General features: G+C 38.1%; 1 protein-coding gene across 1 annotated transcript in view; it reads right to left on the minus strand.

The window, feature by feature from the left end:
* Nucleotides 1-23,376, minus strand: part of RNF17 (ring finger protein 17) — a 77,407-nt gene extending 54,031 nt beyond the window's left edge. The window contains exons 1-9 of the mRNA XM_006915839.2: nt 23,250-23,376; nt 20,982-21,076; nt 16,088-16,179; nt 14,063-14,174; nt 13,144-13,224; nt 11,843-11,943; nt 4,754-4,925; nt 3,491-3,567; nt 3,143-3,217 (exon numbers count right to left, since the gene is read on the minus strand). Of these exons, the coding sequence (XP_006915901.1) occupies nt 3,143-3,217; nt 3,491-3,567; nt 4,754-4,925; nt 11,843-11,943; nt 13,144-13,224; nt 14,063-14,174; nt 16,088-16,179; nt 20,982-21,076; nt 23,250-23,376 (932 nt within the window). The remainder of the gene's footprint in view (nt 1-3,142; nt 3,218-3,490; nt 3,568-4,753; nt 4,926-11,842; nt 11,944-13,143; nt 13,225-14,062; nt 14,175-16,087; nt 16,180-20,981; nt 21,077-23,249) is intronic.
* Nucleotides 23,377-25,076: the final 1,700 nt, after the last annotated feature.

Here is a 25,076-nt window from a genome sequence, read left to right on the forward strand (position 1 = left end):
CTCTGACAGGTATCTCAGCAGTCAGGGTGTGAGGCCTGGTACAGAGTCTGATCAATGCTGGCTGAATGAATGAGGCTCAAAAACAACTCTGACACGTATAACATTGAATACCAATCCCTTCTAGGCCTCTGAATTCTTAAATATTTTACATAGGATATAAGTGATAGAAACTTTTGCCCTTTATATTATTTTCAACTTTTGAATCATACATACTACACTAAGTATCAATTTTTCTCTCTTAGGCTGTCAGATGCTCATCATATATTGCCTTTTTCTGAGGTGGTTCTGTTGTGATTCCTTTTTTTTGACAATATTTTTCACTTATACTCGGCACACAACATTGTATTAGTTTCAGGTGCACGGCATAGTGATTTATATCTATATAACTCACAAAGTGATCACTCCCATAAATGCAGTACCTCTCTGACACCACAGTTATCACGGCATTATTGGCTATATTCCTATGCTATACTTCTATCCCCGTGACTGTTTTGTAACTGCCAGTTTGTACTTCTTAATCCCTTCCCTTTTCACCAACCTTCCCAACCCCCCTCCCACCTGGTAATCCTAAAAATGTTCTCTGTATTTATGAGTTTGTTTTTTTGTTTATTTTGTTCTTTAGAGGAGTCCCTGAGCCCTGGGCCATGGATCAGTACCTGTCCGTGGCCCATTAGGAACTGGGCCGCACAGGTGGTGAGCGGCAGGCAAGCGAGCGAAACTTAATCTGTATTTGCAGCCACTCTCCAGCATCAGCATCACCACCTCAGCTCCGCCTCAGATCAGGCATCAGATTCTCATAGGAGCACCGGTCCCTGGTGGCACAAAGGCTGGGGACCACTGCTATAAAGTCCACTTATGTGTACAATCATATGGTATTTCTCTTCCTCTGACTTACTACACTCAGCACAATACCTTTTAGGTCCATCATAAAATATCTTTTTCCATCCCATTACTTTTAGTCTGTGTCTTTTAATCTGAAGTGAGTCTCTTACAGGCAGCATATGTAAGGTTCTTGTTTTATCCATTCAGCCACCTTATCTTTTGATTGAAGCATTTCTTTTTCATTTGAAGTACTTGCTGATAGATATGTAGTAATTGCCACTCTTTATTCATATTTTTGATATATATTTTTTTCTTCTTAAAGAAGTCTCTCTAATATCTCCTATAGTACTGGCTTGGCGGTGGTGAACTCCTTTAGCTTTCTGTCTGGGAAGCTCTTTATCTGTCTTTTGACTCTAAATGACAGCTTTGCTGGGTACAGTAATCTTACTTGTAGGTCCTTTTCATCACTTTGAATATTTTGTGCCAGTCCCTTCTAGCCTGCAAAGTTTTTGAGAAATTGGCTGTCAGTCTTATGGGAGCGCCCTTGTAGGTAATTGCTTTTCTCTTGCTGCTTTTCAGATTTGCTCTTTGAATTTAACCTTTGGCATTTTAATTATGCCTTGGTGTGGGCCTTTTTGGGTTCATCTTGTTTGGGACTCTCTGAACTTGGGGTTGTATGTCTATTTCCTTCACCAGGTTAGGGACATTTTTTGTCATTATTTCTTCAAATAGGTTTTCAGTTCCTCTCTCTCTCTCCCTCTTCTCCTTCTGGTACCCCTATAATGCCAACGTTGTAACACTTGACGTCGTCCCAGAGGCTCCTTAAATTATCTTCATTTTTTTGGATTTTTCTTGCTGCTGTTCTGACTGGGTGCCCTCCGCATCCCCAACTTCTATGTCGCTGATTCGATTCTCCATTGCATCCACTCTATTGATTCTCTCTAATGTGCTCATCTCAGATATTGTATTCTTCGTTTCTGACTGGCTTGCTCCCTGCTGCTTTCCATTTCCTTTTTTATGGAAAGTTAAAGTTCTCACTGAGTTCATCTGCTTTTCCCCTAAGTTCCTTGAGCATCCTTACAACAAGTGTTTTGAACTCTGCATCTGGTAGATTGCTTGTATCCATTTCGGTGAGCTTTTTCTGGAGCTTTGTTCTGTTCTTTCATGTGGGCCATGGTGCTTTGTCTCCCCATTTTGGCTGTCTCCCTGTGTCTACTTCCATGTGTTAGGTAGGGCTCCTAAGTCTCCCGGTCTTAGTAGAGTGGCTTCGTGTAGTGGGTGTGCTGTGGGGCCTGGTGGCACAATCCTGAGGAGGGGTCCGGCTGCAGGCCAAGTTCAGCCACAGCCTGTGTACCTCTGAGGCCACCTGCTAAGAGTCAGATGGCTGCCACTCATGCTGGGCTTAAAGGTGCCTCAAGGGGCCAGATCAGAAACCGAGGCTGGCTGCCACCAGTGCAGGGCTTGGGCTTGCTCAGCAAGAAGTCCGGGCCCGCCAAGGCCAGGTGCTACTGCCTGGGTTTTATGAGACTTTGAGGGATTTTAAGAAAGTCCGAGCAGGAGCCAAGACAGCCCATTTGCAGGGAATAAACCACTGGAAGCAGCCTGCGTGGGCCCCCACATTGTGCGGGGTGGGGTCTCAGGGAATCCCCTGGGCAGAGCGACCTGTGTTATCCAGGTTGTTGGCGCCTGCGTCTGCAGGCTGGGAGAGGGTAGGGTTCAACAAAGGGACAGTGGCTTCTGCCTGTACCTCTGCCTGGGAGCCAGCCACCCCTCCAGCCCTGGCCCTGAAGCCCATCAGCTCTGCATCTCCCCGCATGTCCCTGGCACCCCTCGAGCAGCTGCCCCAACAAGGGAGCTCAGAGCGGTGAGTCTAGCAGTGAGTTAGGCCAGCAGGCCCCTAAGAGGAAGGTCCCACTTCCCGCAGCCCTCCTCTCACTCAGCCGCCACAGCCGGAGGTGGTGGGGACTTCTCTTCCTAGCACTGGAACCCTAGGCTGGGGATCCCGGTGTGTGACCAGGACCCCTCGTTCCTCAGGTGGGGGAGGAGGCCCCACAGCCAAGACAGCCCTCCCGATGCTCGATGGCTGCTCGTGGTTGTGGGATTCACGGTTCCTGTCTGACCCTCCTATTGGCTTGAGGTGACCTGTTATTTTTGTCCCTAGTTGTAGGGCTTCTGTTCAGCCAGCCCTCAGGTGACTCTGCACGCTGGTTGCTCTACAGTTTTGTTATAATTTTGATGTGGTCGCAATAGGAGGCTTGCACAGCCACTACCCTCTACGCCGTCTTGTGAGGGTGCAATTTGTTGTCATTCTTATACTTACTTTGTTGAGTCTTCAAATTCAATCTTTACCATATTGTTGAACATACAGATAATCTCACTGCAATTCATATTCAACCTAAAATAAACACTAACATAAGTAAATGTTCTAGTACAAGTTTATTATTATCTCTAAATAAAAATCAGTTGGACACTAAAAACTGTAAAAGATAGAACATTCAAATAACTTTGTTACTTATCATAAGTTACACTGATTTTAATTTGGTTGCTAACTTGGGAAACATTTGTGAACCGAATTATCAATTTATGATTACTTGCTACTTTAGTTGTCTAGGCACTGATACATTTTTATACTTGATTACTATGTTTTCCTGAAATATAACTTACTTACCTGGGAGAATTCCTTAGTTTTAGAGTCCTAAATTGTGACAATTCACTCTCAAATGTTAATTTCAAAGTCCGGATAATCTGGAATCAGAAGAAAAGTGTTACTCATATGTGAATTTTCTTTTTAATAACTATTGCTGAAACAGAGTAAGATTTTAGAAGGAAAACTATACCTTCAAGTATTTCACTAGTTAATGTGTTCAAGGTTTTATTTTAGGCACTCAAAGGAAGGGATGCAAATAAGTATAACTTTTTCCCCTAAAAGGGCTTTAAAATCTTTTAGAGGTATGTTTTAACATGTAACAACAATAAAAGGCACTAGTTAATAAATGAGTCAAAGCTACATGATCAGAGGAAATTTGGACCTGCACTGCTGTCCTCAAATTTTTTTTGCCCACCTTCCTAATGAAGCTAAAGGTCAAGTCTTACCACTTTTCTTCTTCTCCTAATGCCTCATGTGGAACGCACAGGAAACGACTATTACTGGTTCAGAACTGAAGCTGGAACACAGTGGCACGCAAGACAGTGGCAAACTCTTCTTTCATTTAGAGACTCTGGAGCAGGTAAACCAATGGCTTCTATTTTGTACCTCAGTTCAATCACAACGTCTGATTACAGACAGGAAATGAAGCACTGGGGACCCAAAGACAGAGCACGACCTGCTGCCCAAGGGCACCAGGTAGGAATTATCGAAGAGGACCCACGGTTAACCCCATCCTGCCAAACCATCTCCTAGGAAACACGTTTCTATACTTTTGCCCAACTCTGCTCCCTCGCACACAATTAGAGGACAGGACATAGCTGAAGCACCTTGTCTCTTGACCTTCACATTTGGCGAAGCAAGAGGGGGAAAGGAGGAAACCTTTGGGATCTTGAATTAAACTTTTAAGTCAAGAGCTGAAAGTCACACCTAAACTGTTTATGAAAAGAAAACAGAATCCCATTTAGTTTGTAACCTTTATTTGTCCTGACTTTTTATTCAAATGTCCTAGAAGCATCAACTTTCAAGTCAGTCATCCTATTTGTTCTCAGATCATGTGTTATAAAAACCTTATTGTAACATTTATCTAAGTGGTAAATAATAATAAAAGGCTAAACAAATTTATTAATGTTTGTCTTAGAATTCAAACAGCTAAGAATTCTAAATTGTTGTCAATACAAGTTAAGACAATCTGAAAAACATGTTCTTGTTAATTCTTAAATATATCGAAAACTTGTAAAATAAACTACTTCAGAAATAACTCACATGATGAACTATTAAAATTACCTGATTCAGGTCACAATAAGTCCTTAGAGAAGGTGCTGATTTTAATTCTTTTGCTATCTTCATAGCTGCATCCAAATCATTTTTTTTCTCTTCAATGTAGTTTTTAGCCATTATTACATGTGATAAATAATCATCTGTATTTCCTACTACTTCTTCACACAAGTTCTTTTTCCTTTATATAAGATCCCAAAGTTATTTGAAAAATTTCATACACATTTACATGAAAGTTAATTTATAGTAACAACGATATAAAAGGGTAATTTTGCTAGTTTATGAACTTAACATGGTTAAATGAGGCATTCAATTGAACTTAAACGTATTACAATTGAAAGCTATGTATGTATAACTAAAGAAAAATCAAATTTTCTAGGTTATAGTTATGTCACAGATACAGTGTCACGGAATTGCAAGGTTAAGACAGACCCTAGGTAATTCCACCCAAAACAGAAATCTTCGCTATCCTGCAGTCACTTGTGCCATTACAAAGACACATTTGTACTCATTTCTCAATAGAATCTACCTGGACATTTCAAAATTTCTATCAAGACACATGAATACATGAATAATATTTTACATGAATAAAAAATATTTTAAAAGAGACCACCAGACCATAACTTAGGTATTAATTAATTATAACCTTCAAAGTAATCACTTAGGAAGGCTATACAGATTATTCCTTCATTAATGGTACCTCATTACTCAAAACTCTTTTTGGACCTATGGCAGAATTACATAATGGAACTTAAAAATTTTGTACCAAAAATTGCAGTGTCTAAAGTCACTCATTTTATTCAAGTGTCTTTTCATTATTTCCTCAAAAGCAAATCTGACCTCAAAAAAAGAGTTTGCCACACTGAAGATTAACGAGAATGTGACATAGGCTCTGGAGATAAAAAGGTATTACAAAAACCTTTCAGTAATTGTATACATAATCTCTGAAAATCTTTTCTTTAGGGAAAAAAAATGGCCATTTTGTAAGATCTAATATGGTTCCCAAAAGCTCATGCCTGTGTAGTCATGTCAACAAAATAGCAGATTGGGAGACTTAGGCCCTCGCTCCCCAACAGAGATATTAAAAAACATATGAAAAATGATAAAAATAATCTTACAGGAACTCTGGAAAATAGAGAAAGGTATACAACGACCATGCAAATGCCCAACCAATAAAAACCCACACTCAAAACAACAGGAAATGCGGTGTTTTACTTGTCCTTGCCCAGCCGCGGTACGGTTTTAATCTGAAGGCAGCAGCACCGTTCTCAATCCTTCTCTCAAACCAGAGGGAACAGCAGACTTTATTCTCAACATCCTAATTTGTCTGGGGGCTACCTAAAGAACTAGTCTGTTTCACCTGATTTGGAGCTCAGGCGTGAGAAGCAGTGAGCACTGCTTACAAAGGCTGCAAGAAGACCAAGACCTGCAGACACCTGGGCAAGAGATCACAGGTAAAGACATACAATAAACCATTTGAGGCTGATAGGAGAAGCCTAAGTAAGACTCTTTGGGAAATTAAAACACTGAAAAGCAGCCATGTATACAAGAGAATCGAAAAAAACCACACTCAGACCCCGACAAGACACGTGCTCAGAAAGGACCCAAGGACCCCAGAAACCTTCACGTCAGGCTGTGCCAAGGCTCAAAGCATGCTCAGTTCCTCAGTGAAGAGCCAGTTTGTAATGATTGACAGAGGCTGCTGTGCCCAATTTCCAACAAAACATTAGATATACAAAGGAAATCAGAAAACAAAAAAGGACCAAAATGTGAAAATCAACAGACAGAAATTATAAAATGGAAAATCCAGTGCTCAAAAGTACAATAACTGAAAGGAAAAATCCACTACAGGGGTTCAACTGCATATCTGAGCAAGAATAAAAATCCGTAAACTTGAATATAGGACCACTGAAATGACTGAGTCTGAGGAACAGAAAGAACAAAGATTGTTGGAGTAAACGGAGCTGAAGAAACTTCACAGACACCCTTCAAGAGGACCAACATGTGCATTATAATAGTCCCAAAGGAGAAGAGAGGGACAGAGAGATTATTTGAAGAAATAATTGCTAAAAACTTCCAAAATTAGAAAAAAACCCATGAATTTACAAATCCAAGAACTCAAAGAAATCTAAGCAGAGACCCCATACTGAGACACAGTATAATCAAACTGTCAAAAGACAGAGAATCTTAAAAGTGGCAAGAGAGATGAGATCTGTCCTATACAAGGGATCCTCAGGTTATCAGCTTATTTCTCACCAGAAACCCCAGAGGCCAGAGGCAGTGGGATGACATACTTCAAGTGTAGAAAGAAAAAAACTGACAGCTGAGAACTCTTAACCTAGAAAAACTATCTTGCAAAAACTTGGAGAAATTAAAATATTCCCAGGTAAAAGCTGATGTCATTACCAATATGTGTTCTATAGAAATGCTAACAGGCATCCTTTGAATTAGAATGAAAGCAAGCCAGACAATAACTCAAAGCCATACAAAAATAAGTATTTCTGGTAAAGGTAAATACATGGGCAAATATAAAATCTAGTATGATTGTAATTTTGGTTTATAACTCCACTTTTTCTTTTCTATAGCATTTAAAGGACGAATACATAAAATGACTAAGCTATGTTAACGAGTATACAATGTCCACAGATGCGATTGTGACAACAAAATAAAGAGGATGGAGGTGTTAAGGAGTAAGCCAGCTGGTATGGATCCAAAATAGAGTGTTTTAACTTTAGAGGGTTATATGTAATACTCAAGGTAACCACAAAGAAATTAACTACAGAATATGCAAAAAATAAATGAGAAGAGAATCGAAATGTATCACTACAGAAAAAGTAAAAAGAAAGGAAGGTAGAAATACAGGAAATGAATGAGAAAAAAAAAGCTATAAGACATATAAACATGGAAAAAATAAGTCCTTCTTTATCAGTAATTATCTTAAATGTAAATGGATTAAACTTCCAAATCAAAAAAAGTAGAACAGAAGAACAGATTTTTAAAAACTGATAGCATATACTCAGGTCTATAAGAGATTCACTTTAGATCTAAAGACACACATAGATTAAAAGTGAAAGTATAGAAAAAGATATTCCATGCAAACAGTAAGCAAAACAGAGTTAGGGTGGCTATATTAATATCGGACTAAACAGACTAAGTCAAAACTATTACAAGAGACAAGAGACAAAGAAGAACATTATATTGTAGTCAGGGTCAATTCACAGGAAGATATAACAATTACAACAATGTACACACTGAATATAAGAGTTCTGAATATATGAAGCTAACAGTGACAGAATTAAAGAGAGAAACAAAGCACTCTCTACAATAGTGAGACTTCAATATACAACTTCCAATAATGGACAGAAAAATCATACAGAGTATCAATAAGAAAACAAATTACTTAACATTATAAACCAATTGGACCTGAGAGACACACAGAAAATACACCACTCAACAGAGAATACGTATTTTCCTTGTGCATACATGGAGCATTCTCCAGGTTAGACCATGTGTTAGGTCAAAAAACAAGTCTTAATAAATTTTAAAAGACTGAAAGCATACAAAGTGCCTTTTCTGGTCACAATGGAAAGTAGAACTCAATAACAGAAGGGAACTGGAAAATTATAAGTATGTGGAAATTAAATAAGATACTCCTAAACACAAATAGGTCCAGGAAAAATATCACTAGGAAAACACCCTGAGACAAATGAAAGCAAACAAAATGAGAAACAATGAAAGCAGAGCTAAAAGGGAAATAACTGTAAACACATTCAAAAAGAGATGGCAAACCAACAACCTAAGTTTACACCCTAGTAACTAAAAAAAGAACAAACTAAATCTAGAGTTGGCAGAGAAAAGTAAAGAGACTGAATCAGTAATCAAAACCTCCAAAGAAAAGCCCTGGACTAGATGGCTTCCACTGGTGAATTCTACCAAATATTTAATGAAAAATTAATACCAATCCTCATCGAAGCCTTCTAAAAAACATAAGGGGCAGAAACATTTCCTGACTCAGTCTATGAGGTTGGCATTACCAAGGCCGTATGAAAATGAAGGGAACTACAGACCAGTATCTGAGTACCGATGCAAAACCCTCAACAAAATCTAGTGAACTGAACTCAGCAGCATACTAAAAGGACAATACATCATGACCAAGTGAGATTTATTCCTGGAATGCAAAGATGATTCAATATACAAAAATCAATTAATGTTATACACATTAAGAAAAAGTAAAAACCATGAGCCTCCCGAAAGATGCAAAAAAAGGATATGACATATTTCAACACACTTTCATGATAAAAAAAAATAGTCAATAAACTAAGAATTGAAGGAAACTACATCTACATAATAAAAGCAATACGTGAAAAACCCATGCTCAGCGTTATGTTAGATGGCGGGCTGGCAGCTTTTCTTTAAGGCCAGGTACCAGATGAGGACGTGTGCTTTTGCACTGATCTTTAAAATACTATTCTAAGTTTTAGCCACAGAAATATGCAAAAAAAGAATGAAAAGGTACACAAATTTGAAAAGAAGTAAAATTATCTTTTTTGCAGGTGACATGATCTCATATGCAGAAAACCCTAAAGATGCCATAACTATACTAGAAGTTCTAATTAAGGAGTTCAGCAAAAATGTAGACTATGAAATCAACACACAAATCAGATGCATTTCTATATACTAACAATGAACACTGAAGGAAATTAAGAAAACAATTCCTTTAAAATATAATAAAAAGAATATACTAAGGAATACATTTAACCAAGAAGGCAACAGACTTGCACATTTACTGTACACTACACACGCTGCTGAAAGAAATTAAAGATGACAAAAATAAATGGAAAGACGCCCACGTTCATGGAATGGAAGACATGACGTTATTAAGATGCAAACACCACCCAAAGCATCTACAATTCAGTGTGTCCCTATCAAGATCCCGATGATGTCTCATGAAGAATAGAAAATCCCATTCTAAAGGTCACAAGGAGTCTCAAAGAACCCCAAACTGACAAAACAATCTTGAAAAAGGAGAACAAGGTTGGAGGACTCACACATCCTGATTTCAAAACTCACTACAAAGCTACGGTCATCAAAACAGTGTGCTGCGGGCGTAAGGACAGACAGCGATGGAACAGAGTGCCCCAAAATAAACCTTCACATAGGTCAACTGAGTTCTGACAAGCGTGCTGAGACAACTTAATGGAGAAAAGACCATCTTTTCGACACATGCTGCTGGCAAAACTGGATATCCACGTGGAAGAGAATGAAGCTGGATCCCTCCCTTACGCCACATACGACAATAAACTCAAAATGAATCAAAGACCTAATTGAAATTCAGAGCTAAAACTATAAAACTCTTAGACGAAAACGGGGAAAGCTTCTTGATGTTAAATTTGGCAATGATTTCTTGGATGCGTCCCAAAAAGTACAGGCAACAAAAGAAAAAATAAATTGGACTTTATCAGTAACTTTTGTGGATCAAATAATGCTATCACGAGAGTGAAAAGGCAACTTCTACAAGAGAAAAATACCTGAAAATGATACATCTGATAAAAGATTAATATCAATAATATACAAAGAACTCTATAATCCAACAAAGTAAATTATCCAGTTCAAAAATGAGCACTCATACAACTCAATACCAGAAAAACAAACATACATTCCAATTAAAAAATGGACAGAAGGCCTTAATAGACATACAGATAGATGGTCAACAGACCTATGAAAAGATGCTCAACATCATTAATCATCAGAGAAATGCAAAACCAAACCACAATGAGTATCACCTTACACCCGTCAGAATGCCCATCTTTAATAAATGTACAAACAGCAAGTGCTGGCAAGGATGTGGAAAAAAGGGAATCCTCGTGCATTGTTGGTGGGACTATAAATTCATGTAACTACTATGGAAAACAATGTGGAGGTTCCTCAAAAAATTATAAACTGAAAACAAAAAATTAAAAACCATACAATCCAGCAATTCCACTTCTGGTTATTTATACGAAGAAAACAAAAACACTACCTTGAACATATGCACCCCTATGTTCACTGCAGCATTACTAGTAATAGCTATTAGGAAAATGTAAATCAAAATCACAATGAGATATTATTTCATACCTATTGGGACACAATCATCAACGCCCCCCCCCCAAAAAAAAAACCAGAAGATAACACTGTTCATGAGGATATGGAGAAACTGGAACACTGTGCACAGCTGGTGGGCAGGTAAAGTGTGTAGCCATAGAAGAAAACAGCTTGGTGTTTCCTCAGAAACTTAAACATAGAATTACCATATGCCACTAAACTGTACACTTAAAAATGGTTAAAAAAGGGAAACTTTGTCATGTGTATTTTATTACTATAAAAACTGTAAAATAAATGCGTCCACATGACCCATTGCTTAATATTATGATTAAAAACCATGTAAGAGACAGCATCAATGTGGAATAAAGAACATCAACTGATTCACTGACACTGCATTTACTGAGCCTGCGTTCTAGGCATTCTAATGAGACAAAAAAATAAATAAATAAATAAGAACGAAGAGTCAAAAGGATGAGTACCATTTCTAATGTATTTCTTTGGGCATATCACAACATTCATGATTCTGTTTCTTCGAATGCGAAATGTGATTAAGATCATTAAAGATCACATGTATCAAAAAGTTTTTTCAAAAAGTAATGGATATATATACAAATAACTGTATAGTATTTGTTTAGAAATGAATATTAGAGTACTATTTGCTCTGATGCAAATAAACATGAAAAATAATGTAACTATGTATAAGCAAATGGTTGCATTTCCCTAATAAGTTGAATTCTACAACATGGATTCAGATTTTGCAAATAATTTTCTGTGCTGCTTTGATAAAGAAGCTTATTTAACACTTAGCTTTGGGACTAGAATGCAAAATAGACCAAATAAAAAAAATGTACAAATTGTTTCTCATTTTAAAGTTGTAAACTTTAGCCTGTACAGATCACTCATTACCTTCCAAATTTGTTTAAAAATTACTCATTACTTCAATCTCTATAAAGAAACAAAATGTCAGGTTATTGTTACTACTCCAGTTTCATTGTGTCTGTATTTTTAAGTTATTACCTGGAATCTAGAGAAGTAAAAAGTTGGTCAAACTGTTTCTCCAGAACCTCTAAAAGGCTGACTGTCTTCTCTTGTGTTTGACTGTGTATGTGTTCCAGCATCTGGGAAGAACAATACAAAAACCTAATTTGGTATTTTTATTTTGTAGAAATTATACTATTCAACATAATTTTGAAAATACAAAATGCATTTTGGAGTTTTTAAAATAATAACACAAGAGGAGATTAGATAAAAATGGAATGTCACAAGGTTCAAGTTTAAATCCTGGTACCCATCTGCAAGGTCACATCTTTTTGGGCACTGTCTACTGATAAACTGGCAAAGGCCTAGAAAATCCGCTAAGTTTCCAAACGTCTTTCTTATCTTTTTTTTTATCATTACAGCAAACGAGTCATTTTAAATAGCTCTATTTCTCTCTGGTGGTATTCCTTATATTTAAAACATATTATTTTAATCCAATTATTATTTTTTAATATTAACTACTCCACATACTTCTTTCCATTTCTAAACAAAGAATTGTTGTTTGAGATCTGTGACCCCTTCTTTCCCTCTAGTTTCTCCATTCTGGATGGGCATGTCTGTCCTGTGCGTGTCCCACCACTGTCTTTTAGAAGCAAATTATTTATTATCCAGTTTTACAGATTCAGAGAGGAATTTGGCCCCAGGATGAGTCAGACCCTGACTCACACCCATACCTGTCTTAGAAGATATTTAGATGAGACTTTGGATTCAGAGTCGCTGCTAGAACAGGTTAAGACTGAGTTGGGGTGGAGTGAATGTGTTCTGCATGTGAGAAGGACATGAATCTGGGGGACAGAGGGCACACCGTTTCCGGTTGAACTGTGTCCCCCCAATTCATATGTTGAAGTCTTAACTCCTATTTCAGCTATAACCTTTTGACGGGCTTGGTTGTAAATTTGTTGTTGCTTGTTCTGTCACCAAATGAGTCTCTCCTTCGAGGGGTGGGGAATGGGAGAAAAGAGAATAAGACTTTTTGTGTAAGGGCACACAGCCAAATAACAAGCAGTGTTAGGAAGCTTCTGGGACAAAATTCAGTTCGGAGAAGAAGAAATCGCGGTTGCTTGCTGGAGCTGGGATGTTGGCAGGCAGCCAGCATGACGCCACCAGACCAACCCTTGAGGGCCAAGGGGTTTCCATTCTGTTGTACGTTTCTCTGTCTTTAGATTGTTGTGCTTACTAATTCAGTGCTAAGCTCTAACTCCATGATAATGCATCCGAACATACACATATAAAGAGAACATACCCTAAATCATGAAAATTTAATAATTCAAAGTGCTTACATTGACAGCAATACTTAATTGTTCAAAATTATTGCCTGCTATCTTCAATGCTTCATCAATTTCTTCTGCAGTTTTCGTCTCCTAAAAAGGGGAAGACCACATACAAATGTAAAATATAAAAATAGATACTTAGATATATTAGTCATAAAAACATCAAGCTATCATTCTGATTACAAAAGCAACATAGACTCACTACAGAAATCTGAAAACATGCAAGAAAAATAATACTGTTAATCCTACTTACCCAAGGATTAAAAAAAATTAACATTTTCAAGTTCTGGCTATAGCATTCCAGATTTTTTTTTACATATCTTTTTGAAAAAATAAGATTATGTCCTATAACCATTTTGAAATTGAAAACTGCCTTGAAAATTTTATCATGGCAATAAATGTACACATGTAAAAATTAACAGTTTAAGAAAAAAAATATAAATTGGCTATGTTAAGATTTCAAGTAAAAGATAGTAAGATTAAGTGTTCTTTCTCTTCCCCCAGTCCACTAAAGATCTCCTTAACAAAAAGATTGAATATGTTATTCAACAGCATTTTGGAGTTTGCCCTATTTCTGATCCTGAATTTAAAACATGCATTATTTAAAGTTATCAAGTGTATTAACAGGTAAAACTCAATTTTCCAACAAAAATATCATCATCAACAGCAAAGGCCAGTAGCCCTTTTGGATGCCATTAAAATTCTAAGTGATTTTAGAATTTAGAAACATGTACTTTATACACATTTCATAGAATGTGGATTCAATAACTAGGTTCAAAGGGAAGAAGCTACATACAAGGAAATACCAAGAATACTACTTCCCAAAGAATCTATAATTATAAGATAACACTGAAAGGAAAGTTGAGCCATTGGAGACAAACTAAAAATGTCTGGCTTTATCTTACTTCATGAGTAACATTTTTCATACCGCCATTACAGCTGATGGGTTCAAAACAGTCCTGTGTGTGGGTGGTGAACGTTCTAATCCAACTGTTAGCTGATCAGCTGCCTTTTTAAAGTCCTGAGAACAATTCTTTACCCTAAAAAAAGTCAAGTACATTATTTTAAATACCAACATTAATATAAGTTTTAATCTTCTATTCTGATTTTTACTCTATCAAAAGTAATTCACATGATGACTTGTAAGAACACATACACTGGGTTCTCAAGCATCTACGATAAGCAACAAGAGGGGAGCCGTACCAAATGTGCTTTCACATGAAACTTAATTTTAATCAGGAATTCAACTCAACAAATCTCTAAAAATAAGAGCTTACGGTGTAAATTGTGCTTTAATTCCTAATTATCTCTCCTTCCCTGATATTTTTTGGTAGAGATGTTGATAATCACTGAACTGTTTTAAGCTCCATTAACCTAAGTACTTATACACATAAATGCCAGATATCAAAAAAATGTACTTATAGGCCTAGATAATTTACAGAAAAGTAATGAATTCACTATATAAGGTGATTTGCAAGGAAAAAATTCCATTTCTTGTCTATAGATGCTAGAGTTTTGCCTATTTTCATCTTTATATTCCCATATTAGCTAGCGCACAGTACGCACTTAGTTTGCTGAATATTACATTAATCATAAGCCTGTAAGTTTATAGAAGAAACCATGTTTAAATGTTACTCTCAAAGAGAGAAACAATAAGACTAATTTTTAAGCAATTACTTTGAAGAGTGAACATTCGTGTTTTTAAAAACATATTTGAGTGCATTAGCCCCGAGAAGTCCATATTCAATTCCTATTTCAAAATATTTAAATTGGGAAGGAAGTACATTATGTATCAAGGGATACGTCTATTTAAAATTTACAACTATTTTAAACCAAACTCTGCTGAAATTAGGGAATAGAGTTCCTAAGTATACTTGGAGAATTTAAGAAATAGTAACTTGGAAAAACTTGGGTGCTTAAAGTGGACTCATCTACTTCTGAAAGGGAAATGTCACTCTGCAACCACACCAGGTAACATATCCATTAAGAGCAGAGTACAATCGGATCTGACTTGCATGATGGTTAAAGTTGGAAACGTCACCTTCAAGTCCAGCTCTGTTTCCTCTGGGAGGAAAGGAGAGGAAGACTTGGCAACACGAGGGTGGTCCCGGCACAGCAGGATCTGCCTCCTCTGCAAGGGGAGAGCCTTGCTCCGTCTGCCACAACCCTCACTGCTCACTGTTTAAACCCAGTCGGCCCCACCCTATCCCAGCATGTAGTCCGCTAGACTCCAACCGGTGTTCAAATCTGCATGGCCACTGACTCTCATGGAGCTAGGAAGGTTCCTGAAGAATTGTTGCAGTCACTCCGCACGGAACTCATGGAGGAAATGACTGGTAGAATACAAACACGGGAGTCGGGGGAAGCACTGGCATCCAATAAACCTGAGTTCTGCTTCAAGTTGTGTCAATTACCAGCCGCCAGTCTTCAGCTAAGTGGTTTTACTATCCAAAGACATAACTATACTGCTCTCTGGCTTTCTAAGCACACAATTAAGTCTAGACAGAGAAGCTGCAATAGTCACGTGTAAAGCCACGAATGCCAGTCTAAAGAATTCTGGATTTTTTCTGGATGGCAATGAAGAGCCACAGAGCAGAGTCTGAAAGTGCTAAGGAGGCAAGAAGCGAGACTGAAGCAGGCAGTAGAGATGGACGATACATGTGGACGTGGGAGACACTGGAAGTTGGAACCTGCAGGAGGCCCAGCGAACGAGAGAGGAGGAACTGGGCTGATTTACAGAGGCTTGGTGCCATCCACAGAACTGCAAAGTTCCGAATGAGATTGTTCCTTGAAGATATATTTCTTTTAATTCCTACATAATTTACTACAATGTTAATGATTTTTCAAATGTTAAAAAATATACAAAATTATAACTGCCATCTGAGTAGGGTCCCAGAAAGTTAATAAGAAGGTTCTTTAACCCTTAAAAAGTTGCAAAGCACACAAGACATACTTTTTAGGCTGCAGTTTTTCCATAAAAGAATCTTCTTTAACATATCCATCTAATGGGTAGCATCCTTGTCTCCTATTTACAGTAGTAGCAACCTTAGGACAAAATAAGATTAAAAACAAAAATGGAAAAGTCATTCAATAAATTCTGTTTACCCAGAATTCAAACTAATGTTCCATTCATAAAGTTGAAAATAGCCTTAAAAATCCTTAAATCCTCTTTAAATCAAAGAAAAAATTGCACATCTCTGATGTTTTTACCCTATTTCTATTTTTGAAGAAATCGGTAATTTGGCAACCACGTATTAAAAAGAATATTAAATTAACTACAACTTCTACCATAATTCTAAAGGAAATACTTGCAATACTTTAAAAATTTACTATAAAAATTTTACAATAGTACTTAAGGTACGTTCAAAACTCTAAAATACTTAGAAATAAATTTAATAAGAAAAAATATAAGGCCTAAGAAAAATAATTTATTGAGGATCATAAAACAAGAACTGAATAAAATGGAGAATCATGTCGGGTTCCTGGAGACAAAGATTTAATATCCTAAAATGTGTCAAATATAAAACTAATACAATTCTAAATTCATATGGAAAACATATTATGCAAGAATTACAAAAATTTTAACATACTATTCAGTATAGATTTATCCCATCAGATAATAAAACAACTGTAATTAAAACACTAGGTACTGGCACAATAAAGGAGCAGCACAGAGCCCTGAAACAGATCCACATATGTGGGAACCTAATACAGAATACAGGTGACATTTCAATTAAATAGAGGATTATTCAGTAAATAGTATGAGAAAGCTATACACCCAACTTGTATCATATATGGCTATTATAAAAAGATTAAATGTGTCTTTTTAAAAAACACAATGTAAATATTTAAAATATATATATAACTGGGAGATGGGAAGGTCTGCCTAATCAATGAAAACCTAGAAGCCATGAAGGAGCAGGGAAAACACTAAAGAAGGAACCATTTCTGAAAGGCTAAATGTAATTAAAAAATTAAAAGTGAAAGACTGGGAGGAAACAAGATAAAGTGTTAACACCCCATCACATGATATGTTCCTACAAGTCAGAAGACAATTCAAAAGAGAAACATACAAAAGGGAAACGTGAAAGGGACGGAAAAGCCCTTCCCAGAGGGGAGCTCAGATGCTGACACAGGAAAGGTTGCTCAATTTCACAAGTAGTCAGGGAAATGCAATTTAAAACATTAAATGAATATGACAAATTGAAACATGGATTTGTTTTGGAGGTAGAAATGAACAGAACCTGCCGATAGGATATTTTTGGTTGTGGTGAGGGGGTGAGGAACTGTGTAACGATATAGTGAAAAATTCTGAAAACCACCCAAATGTTTGTAATGAAGGGATCAGTTAAGAATTCCAGCACTTAAGTACAATGGTTTAGTGAGCGGCCATTAAACGTCAGAGGTCTGAGACCCCCGTGAGGATACGTCAATGCTCCCACTTACAAATACGCCTTTGGTAGGGAAAAGGGTGTCCTGTCAAGGTTTTAAGTATGAAGCACCAAAGACAGCCACGTGTTATTAAACACTTAGGGATCTAAAAGTGTTACTTTTAACAAGTCACATTGAACCAAATGTTATTTTTAAGAAACCATCCCCCCAAACAAGAGGCTAAAACCTTGATTTCTTTGTGCCCCTCACTGATCTCTCTGGCTTGCCATGTCACGGGAAGAGGTTAACCTTACCGTGAGTGAGGTAGCTAGTCAGACACCAGCGACAGGGGAACAAAGGAACAGGGGCCCAGCGCAGAGACCGCCCAAAGAACACCCTATTGGTAGAGAATCCCACTTGCATCCCCAGAGACAAAGGACAGGAGGGCCATAATCTTAGCTGGTTTAATCCTGCCACAGATGCCTGAGCAGAAGGTACCAGCCTGACCTGCCCACAATCTAAGTCTCATCACACTGTCATTATAATACTATGTTTATGCCCGGAAGTTCATGAATCTAATCACAACAAACTGAATTCCAGGTAAGCACATGCGCACTAGGCAAAGTGTTATACAGCAGCCAAGTGTCAATCTAAATGACCTCCCATGTCAATCACCTAGGAATGCCTTTGGAACCAGCCATCACAGCCCAAATATAATGCAGACATTCCCACTTTTGGGTTGTTACAGCTCTCTTCGCTAAAATCATGTTCCTCCTTGGAGCGTGCTCTTTCTATAATACACTTTCAATAGATCTTTTCTAAATCTCAGTGACCTGTGATTCTTCACCGCGTCAATGAGGAAGCACCAAGGGAAAATGCTAAGCACACTTGTGCATCGTTATCCGCCCCCCGTCCCGCTGGGGCAACACTGAAGTTCAAATCACCCCAAGGGTGACATTACTATCAACAGAGGACATTCTCTCCAAGAAATTTTAAGAAAATATTAAATACAACTGATTTAAAAGATTTCACTTAAAACTGTACAAAGAATCTCACTTGTAATATAGAAGAAAAGCTTTCTTCTGCCTCTCGCCTCCAACTTGTCATTTAAATTTATGGTGATGTTTTGTTTTTGTTACTTGTAAATGAAAGCATGTGGTCAAGTTTAAGCAGCATTTTCTTCTCTGGTTTCTGGCTTTCCCATCTAAGACTGTACAATTATCTATATTTTCTTTCAGTTTACATTTTCAATTTGTATGTTATTAACATTCCAATTCACATGAAATTTTAATATATATTAATTATCTATTGATTAGATAACTTATCCTTTCCTCACACACAATATATTTTTGGACTCAGGTCAAAAAGATCAATAAGATGTTAGTATTTCTGGAATGATACTTAAATATGATCTTATTTAGGACAAAATCTGCTGTTTTGCTAGCAAATTATAGAATGGTTATTTAAAAAAATTAAAATCAATCAAAAGCAGTGAAGGGATGCTATAAAAACACACACGACTACATAGATAAAGACTGGTATAGAAATCCATAGCATTCACCCAAACTCAGAAATAAGAGCAAAAGTATACTCTTAATCCTGAATGGAATCATTTTAGGCTTAAATGTGAAATAAATAGCACTACCTAGGCCTTCAACATTAAAGATAAATTATAAGTCTAATGCAAATACAGGTACTTAAATCTTACTTCATAGCATACATAATTTAAAATAAACTGCATTCCTGAAGTATTCTATAAAATAGGAGTTTTCATTATTTATACTAGATTCTTCCATTCTTTCACTATATACTAGATTCTTCTATTCCAAATAAAAACTAGAGAGCAGCAAAAATCTAAACTTTAAAAACTACTAAGAGTGGCAACAATTTCAAGAAGGTTTCTTGAAAAACTCCTTTAAATAGCAATCAGCTTTAATGTGTGAAGAATCTGGATATAATCCCTTGTCAATTACCTGGGCTAACAGCACAGGGGGAGGAGGGAAAGGAGGGAAAGATGGGATAAATCACATCTCTCTCAAAGAAAGAGGCAGAACTAGTCAAAATGATATAAAAATAGATTTATCACAACCCTAAAATTAAAATCTGTATGCGTAAGCACCTTAAATATTTGTACAGATATAATCCAAAATAATAAAAGTATAATGGTTTAAGACCACTAAACATGAACTCATTTACCAAAAAAGGCGAAAGTTTCTCTAATACATTTATTTGTCTGTTTCTGAATATCAGAACAGAATGGCTATGGGTGGGAACTGTTCCAGCTCCTCCCCTTTCTCTCATTCTTTACCCGCCATGAGACTGCATGTGTCATGTGTCGGGGACCCTCCACCACAACCACGAGAGCTCGGTTCCCTTTTGTCTTAACTATGCAGCCACATTCGAGGAGCCTACTGTCTGGAAAGGAAAGGAGAGAAGAATTTTCTACGACGAAGGCCACAGTTTGTAAAGTCTGTAATTACAAAACAGACGTCTTCTAATACGTAAATGTTTTTGCTCATAATTTACATATAGGCGTGCATGCATGCATTTGTGTATTTTTATCATGCTTAACCCTCAAACTAGTTAATTCACACCTAAATATCAAGGGTCAACTATAATACTTATTTTAGTGATCTTCAAGCTTGCAGAGAACTTTTACATAATTCAGATTTGACTCTTATAATCCCATGAGATAAGAAAAGCAGGTATCATTTTCATCTGACACATGAGGAAACTCAGGCTTAGTGCTGAGAGAATTAGGACTGCATTCCAGGTCTTCTGCCTTCCTATAAACCATTGGCCACGCCGCCAGAAAATAAGCAATTTCATCATCTGACCTCTTAAAGGGAACATTAAGAATTTAGAGATTAAGACGACCTTCCAGAAACACTATGTAAATTGAGCTACATCTGTATTTGTAGTAAATGCAAACAATGTTCATTAAATTTTATTTTAAATCCTTGATTTATCCTCATTATTTGGGGTCCATAGATTTTAGTGTCAGTGCAACTGTACTATTTTTAGTGCTTCTGAAATTAACGTCAACTTTAGGCCACTATTTTGCTTCTTGTTTTATACTATGACATCTCCACAAATGTAAATTTGATGACACACAAACGGTGAGGGGAAGGTGGAGATCAAACTTTACTTGCATGGTACTGGTGTGGGGACGAAAGGTAGGCATTTGAAAGGAATATACTTCATAAAAATTTTTTAAAAAAAGGCAATTTCCCACAGATGTCTCTAAATAGTCAAAATATGTAGGCTGAATCATGTATAACTTGCATTCTTCTTGATCACTTTGAACAATTATAAAACAGATGGGAAAAGCTTTCTCTTGTGTTAGGCTTCTTGGCTTAGAGACTAAGCAGCAAAAAATGCAACTAAAAAGTTTCTAACTAGGTTTTACTTCTCTAACATTTTTACCTTTAACATTAAGTTATAATGTATTTAATATAAAAGATGGTAAAACTTACCTCACAAGTGGGGCATATAATTGTGCTGTATTCTTCAGTTATTAGTAAGCACAGTTCACAAAAATCATGTCCACATTGAAGTTCATAGTGGTGACCTATTGATGAAATTGTGAATTAACCTTTCCAGTTTGTTAACACTGAATGTGCAGCATTAATCAGAGGGGACAATTAAAGGAGATTCTATTGTATAGGAAAAGATATTGTTTACTTAGAAATTGTTGACTTATTAAACAAAAGTCAGGAGAACCTATACAAGTCAGAAGGAAGGAGAAAAATCAGAAAAAAACCAGGCAGAGCTATGTAATACTGTTCACATTAATTTAGATAGTTTTTGGTACCTATAACACTTTGAATTTGCCATCTTATAATCACACAAAGTGCTCTGACGTACTTCATCTGCTTTGTGTAAATATCATGGCTAAGTAGGCTGGGAATGTTATAGTCAACCTAGAAATGTAAACATATTTCCATGACGTGCCTATTTAAATGGTCCATCCCATACTCTAGCCTAGTTCTGTTTCCAAGTGCAACATTCTTTCCACTTGATCATAATGCCCTCTGCTAATTTATATCACCCATCTTGTGAAGCCCACAGGAAGGGCAGATATAACACCAGCGAGACCCCACTCTTAGAATAATCTAAGACACCAGCAAGGACAGAGGCCAAACGCTTCTACTGTCACTCACTCACTCACACACACACACACACACACACACACACACACACACACACACACACACACGACCCATGTAAAGATCATTTTCACAAATCTAGCATTTATGAGGAAAATATCATAATCTTGATTGAAAACCTGGAATCAACATTCTAACACTAAGTAGAATTTGAAGTTCATCATAATAAGAATATTTGTTTTAGCTCTGTAACTTCAAAAAAGATGCTATTTTGATACTGCAAGAAAAAAAAAACGGAAAGTGAAAAAGAAACTAGATAAAACCAGTCACCTTTTCTAGCAAAAAATTAGTATTCTTGCTGACTTATAATTGCATTCTTTAGATCAAAAAAGCTTTAGATTTTAAGCCAACTGAAATACCTGAAACTTGCTTACAACCAAGCTAAATTTTAAAGCTCTATTTAAATTCCAGAGATGATACTACCAAAGAAAGCAAGACTGCGCAACTGTTTCATCTTTAGACAATTTCTTACATTGTACAGGTCAAAGTAATCTGCGGTGTACTACAGCTTACAAAGCCCTCTTGCAATTCCAGATGTATATCCACCATCCTCCCCAACGAGAATTTCTAAGCAGTGTGATACAAATGCATGGAAGAACCAGTGATTATAAAAGGTCGTGTTCTAAAACTTTATTTTGTAATTCTTATCTCCTTCAAACAACGGAGGCTTTCTGTGCAATAGCAACGGTGGAAACCCAGAGTAGGGAAAACCTGGCTCTCCATCCGGAAACACAACCAATCAACCAACTTCGTCTACACACGTTTGTGCCTCCTAAAAGGAGTCCATCCAACAAGGACTAGGAAAACTGATCAAATGACTCACTTTGAAAGTACAAACATTAAACAGTTACACGGGGTAACAATGACTTTCCAGTAACCCATCCCTATCGGAGACAGAGCACTCTAAGGCGTTTTAAATTACATTACAATAACTTAAACTTGTTTTCATTTGAGTAGACTCTAAATTAGCAGATCAACATTAACCTAAAACTGCTGTAAAGTCTAGTATACATGAAATAGTCTCGTATACAGAAAAATAAGTAAATTAGCACACCAACAGGAAGGCGGTGTGTTTTTTTCCCTTGACGTATGTAACACCAGATGCGTGAAAGTCAAGTACAGTTTTCCAAACGGCGTTTTACGCGAAACTGAGCAATAATTCCCCGCCCCCAAAATGCCTAACGCCAGTTTAATTCAGGAACTTTTCACAGTGGGTCCACTCGTCACTTCTACGACAAAACAAAAAAACAAAAAAACAAAAAAACGACACGAGAAATTTGGGTTTCATTACTTCTTGACCACAAGACAACCGGCTGGAGTTTCCCATCGATTCCTCCGTGACCCTGGGAGCGTCTCGAACCGGGGCGCAGGGGCGCTCACACACGGTCGGGGCGACGCGGGGCGCAGGCGGAGGTGTGACACCTCACCCAAGACCGACCACAGCGGCCCCGACCGAGCCCCGGGGTGCGCTGCGGGGACAAGAAGCCTGGGCGACGGTTTCCACATCGGCCCGACCCCGCCGGTCTCCACCTGTCCCCAGGCCTCCGACTGGTTCGCGCGCCCGCAGGGACTAACCCTCGCGCTCCTCACCGGTCATCTTTCGTGCACACCGAGCGCACCCTTCAGCAGCTCCCCAGGGCCGGCCCTTCCTCTCCACATAGGCAGACAGTGAGAGCCAAGCCGTCGAAGCCTCCGCCGCCATCACCGCCTCCTTGTGGACCGGACAGGCACCGCGTGCCGGTCCCGGCGTCCCTCGCGCCGGCGACCAATCATCGGAGGCACCGGCTGCAGGTAGCCAATCGGCGGGCAGCGAGATCAAAGCCCTCCCCTCCGTTTGGCCACGCCCTCCACTTTGACCCCGCCCCTCTTTTGGCCCCGCCCGCGGCCGTACAGGTGCAGGGAGGCTCTTTTCAGTTTTAGCCTCGGCGGCTCCGTTCCTAGGAAGGTCGCCACCAGGTCAGGAAGGACCATTTACTTTAAAATGTTTACCAAAAGCGTCATCCCCGGAGCACTCTTAGTGCAGTCAGAGCCAGAGTGCACGTATTATTACTTACACTGTTGTTGACCTCAGAGGCAGCAAACCATTCCTTCCATTAAAAGAACCAGCAGCCCCAAACCTGTAAAAAATGTATCTTTATCACACCTTTAAATCATCTACTAGAGATTTGAGGGCTTGACTATTAGTAGTCCCAGCGGAGAGCCTATCAGTGACTACAGGTGGGGAGACTCAATTAACAGTTTCCAACTAAGGGTGACCATCATTACCAACAGCTTTTGAGCTGGGAGCCGTTGGGGATGCTAAGAATTGATAAAGCACAGGTTTATTACCTCTTGCTAAAACGGTACCTTCAGCCAAGGAAGCTTGGGGTAAGTGTCAGAGGGGCGTTAAAGACAATAAAAATCAATGCACTCTGGAGAGTTGACGTCAATATGGTCTAGAGTGGTATGAAAATCCTTCCTAGAGGACATAGGGTTGCATGAGGCCTTGGAAACTGGGAAAGACTTAAAGGAGTAAACAGAGAAAATGAGGTGTTCCCAGGAGAAGGAACAGCATAAACAAGGGAAAGTAGGTGGGAGTTGAGTGGACTCTTCAGAATTGGTTTTCTAGATCATTTGGCCAGAATAGTAATTTGCTTAAAGTGAGCCTTTTGGAGAGGTGTGTTGGTGTTGAACTTTGGAGAGTCTTGAATGTTGGGCTAAAGAGTTTGGACTTTACTTTTCAAGCAGTGGAGTGCTGGCTAAGTGTGTGACCAAGAGATGAAATAGTCTGGTGACAATGTGGCAGGTGTATTGTGGAGGATACACCTGGAAATGGCAGGGTGCCTTTAGTGGTTGAGAATAAAAGCCTGCATATATTCCTTATTTTTCCTCTCCATATTTTTTGAAGTAGAAACAGAAATATTCTATTTGAAAGCTCATCCCTGCACAAAATTTTTTATGCTTTGTTGCCCTCAGGATAAAGTACCGATTCCTTAACCTGCCCCCATGCTAACCATCCCATTGTTTGCTACTAATCCATACCAGAACTCAGAGTACTAATCAAGCCAATATTCCCACATAACATGTTAATTCTTCTCCAGCTTCGTGAATGGTGTTCCCTATTCCCTCATCCGGAATGCCCACTCCTTCCTCTTCATCGAATCACATTTTCTTTTTCCTCTATGAGTCATCTTTAGAAGCACCCCCTCCTTGAAACAGTCACATTTCTGCCTGCACTCAATACTGCTCTAGCATGTGGCAATGATCTTTTTCCACTAGGATATCTGTACTGTAATTTGAATAGTGACGGTCTCATTACATAGGGTTCTTGGGTCAAAATATGGCTCTAATGTAATGTGATACAGCACACTGAATATCGCCAGGTGCGCTGGAGAGAATTATGCCTTCGGTAAACTCAGAAGT

The sequence above is a fragment of the Pteropus alecto genome, unplaced genomic scaffold, assembly GCF_000325575.1.
Source record: "Pteropus alecto unplaced genomic scaffold, ASM32557v1 scaffold16, whole genome shotgun sequence".
NCBI lineage: Eukaryota > Metazoa > Chordata > Mammalia > Chiroptera > Pteropodidae > Pteropus > Pteropus alecto.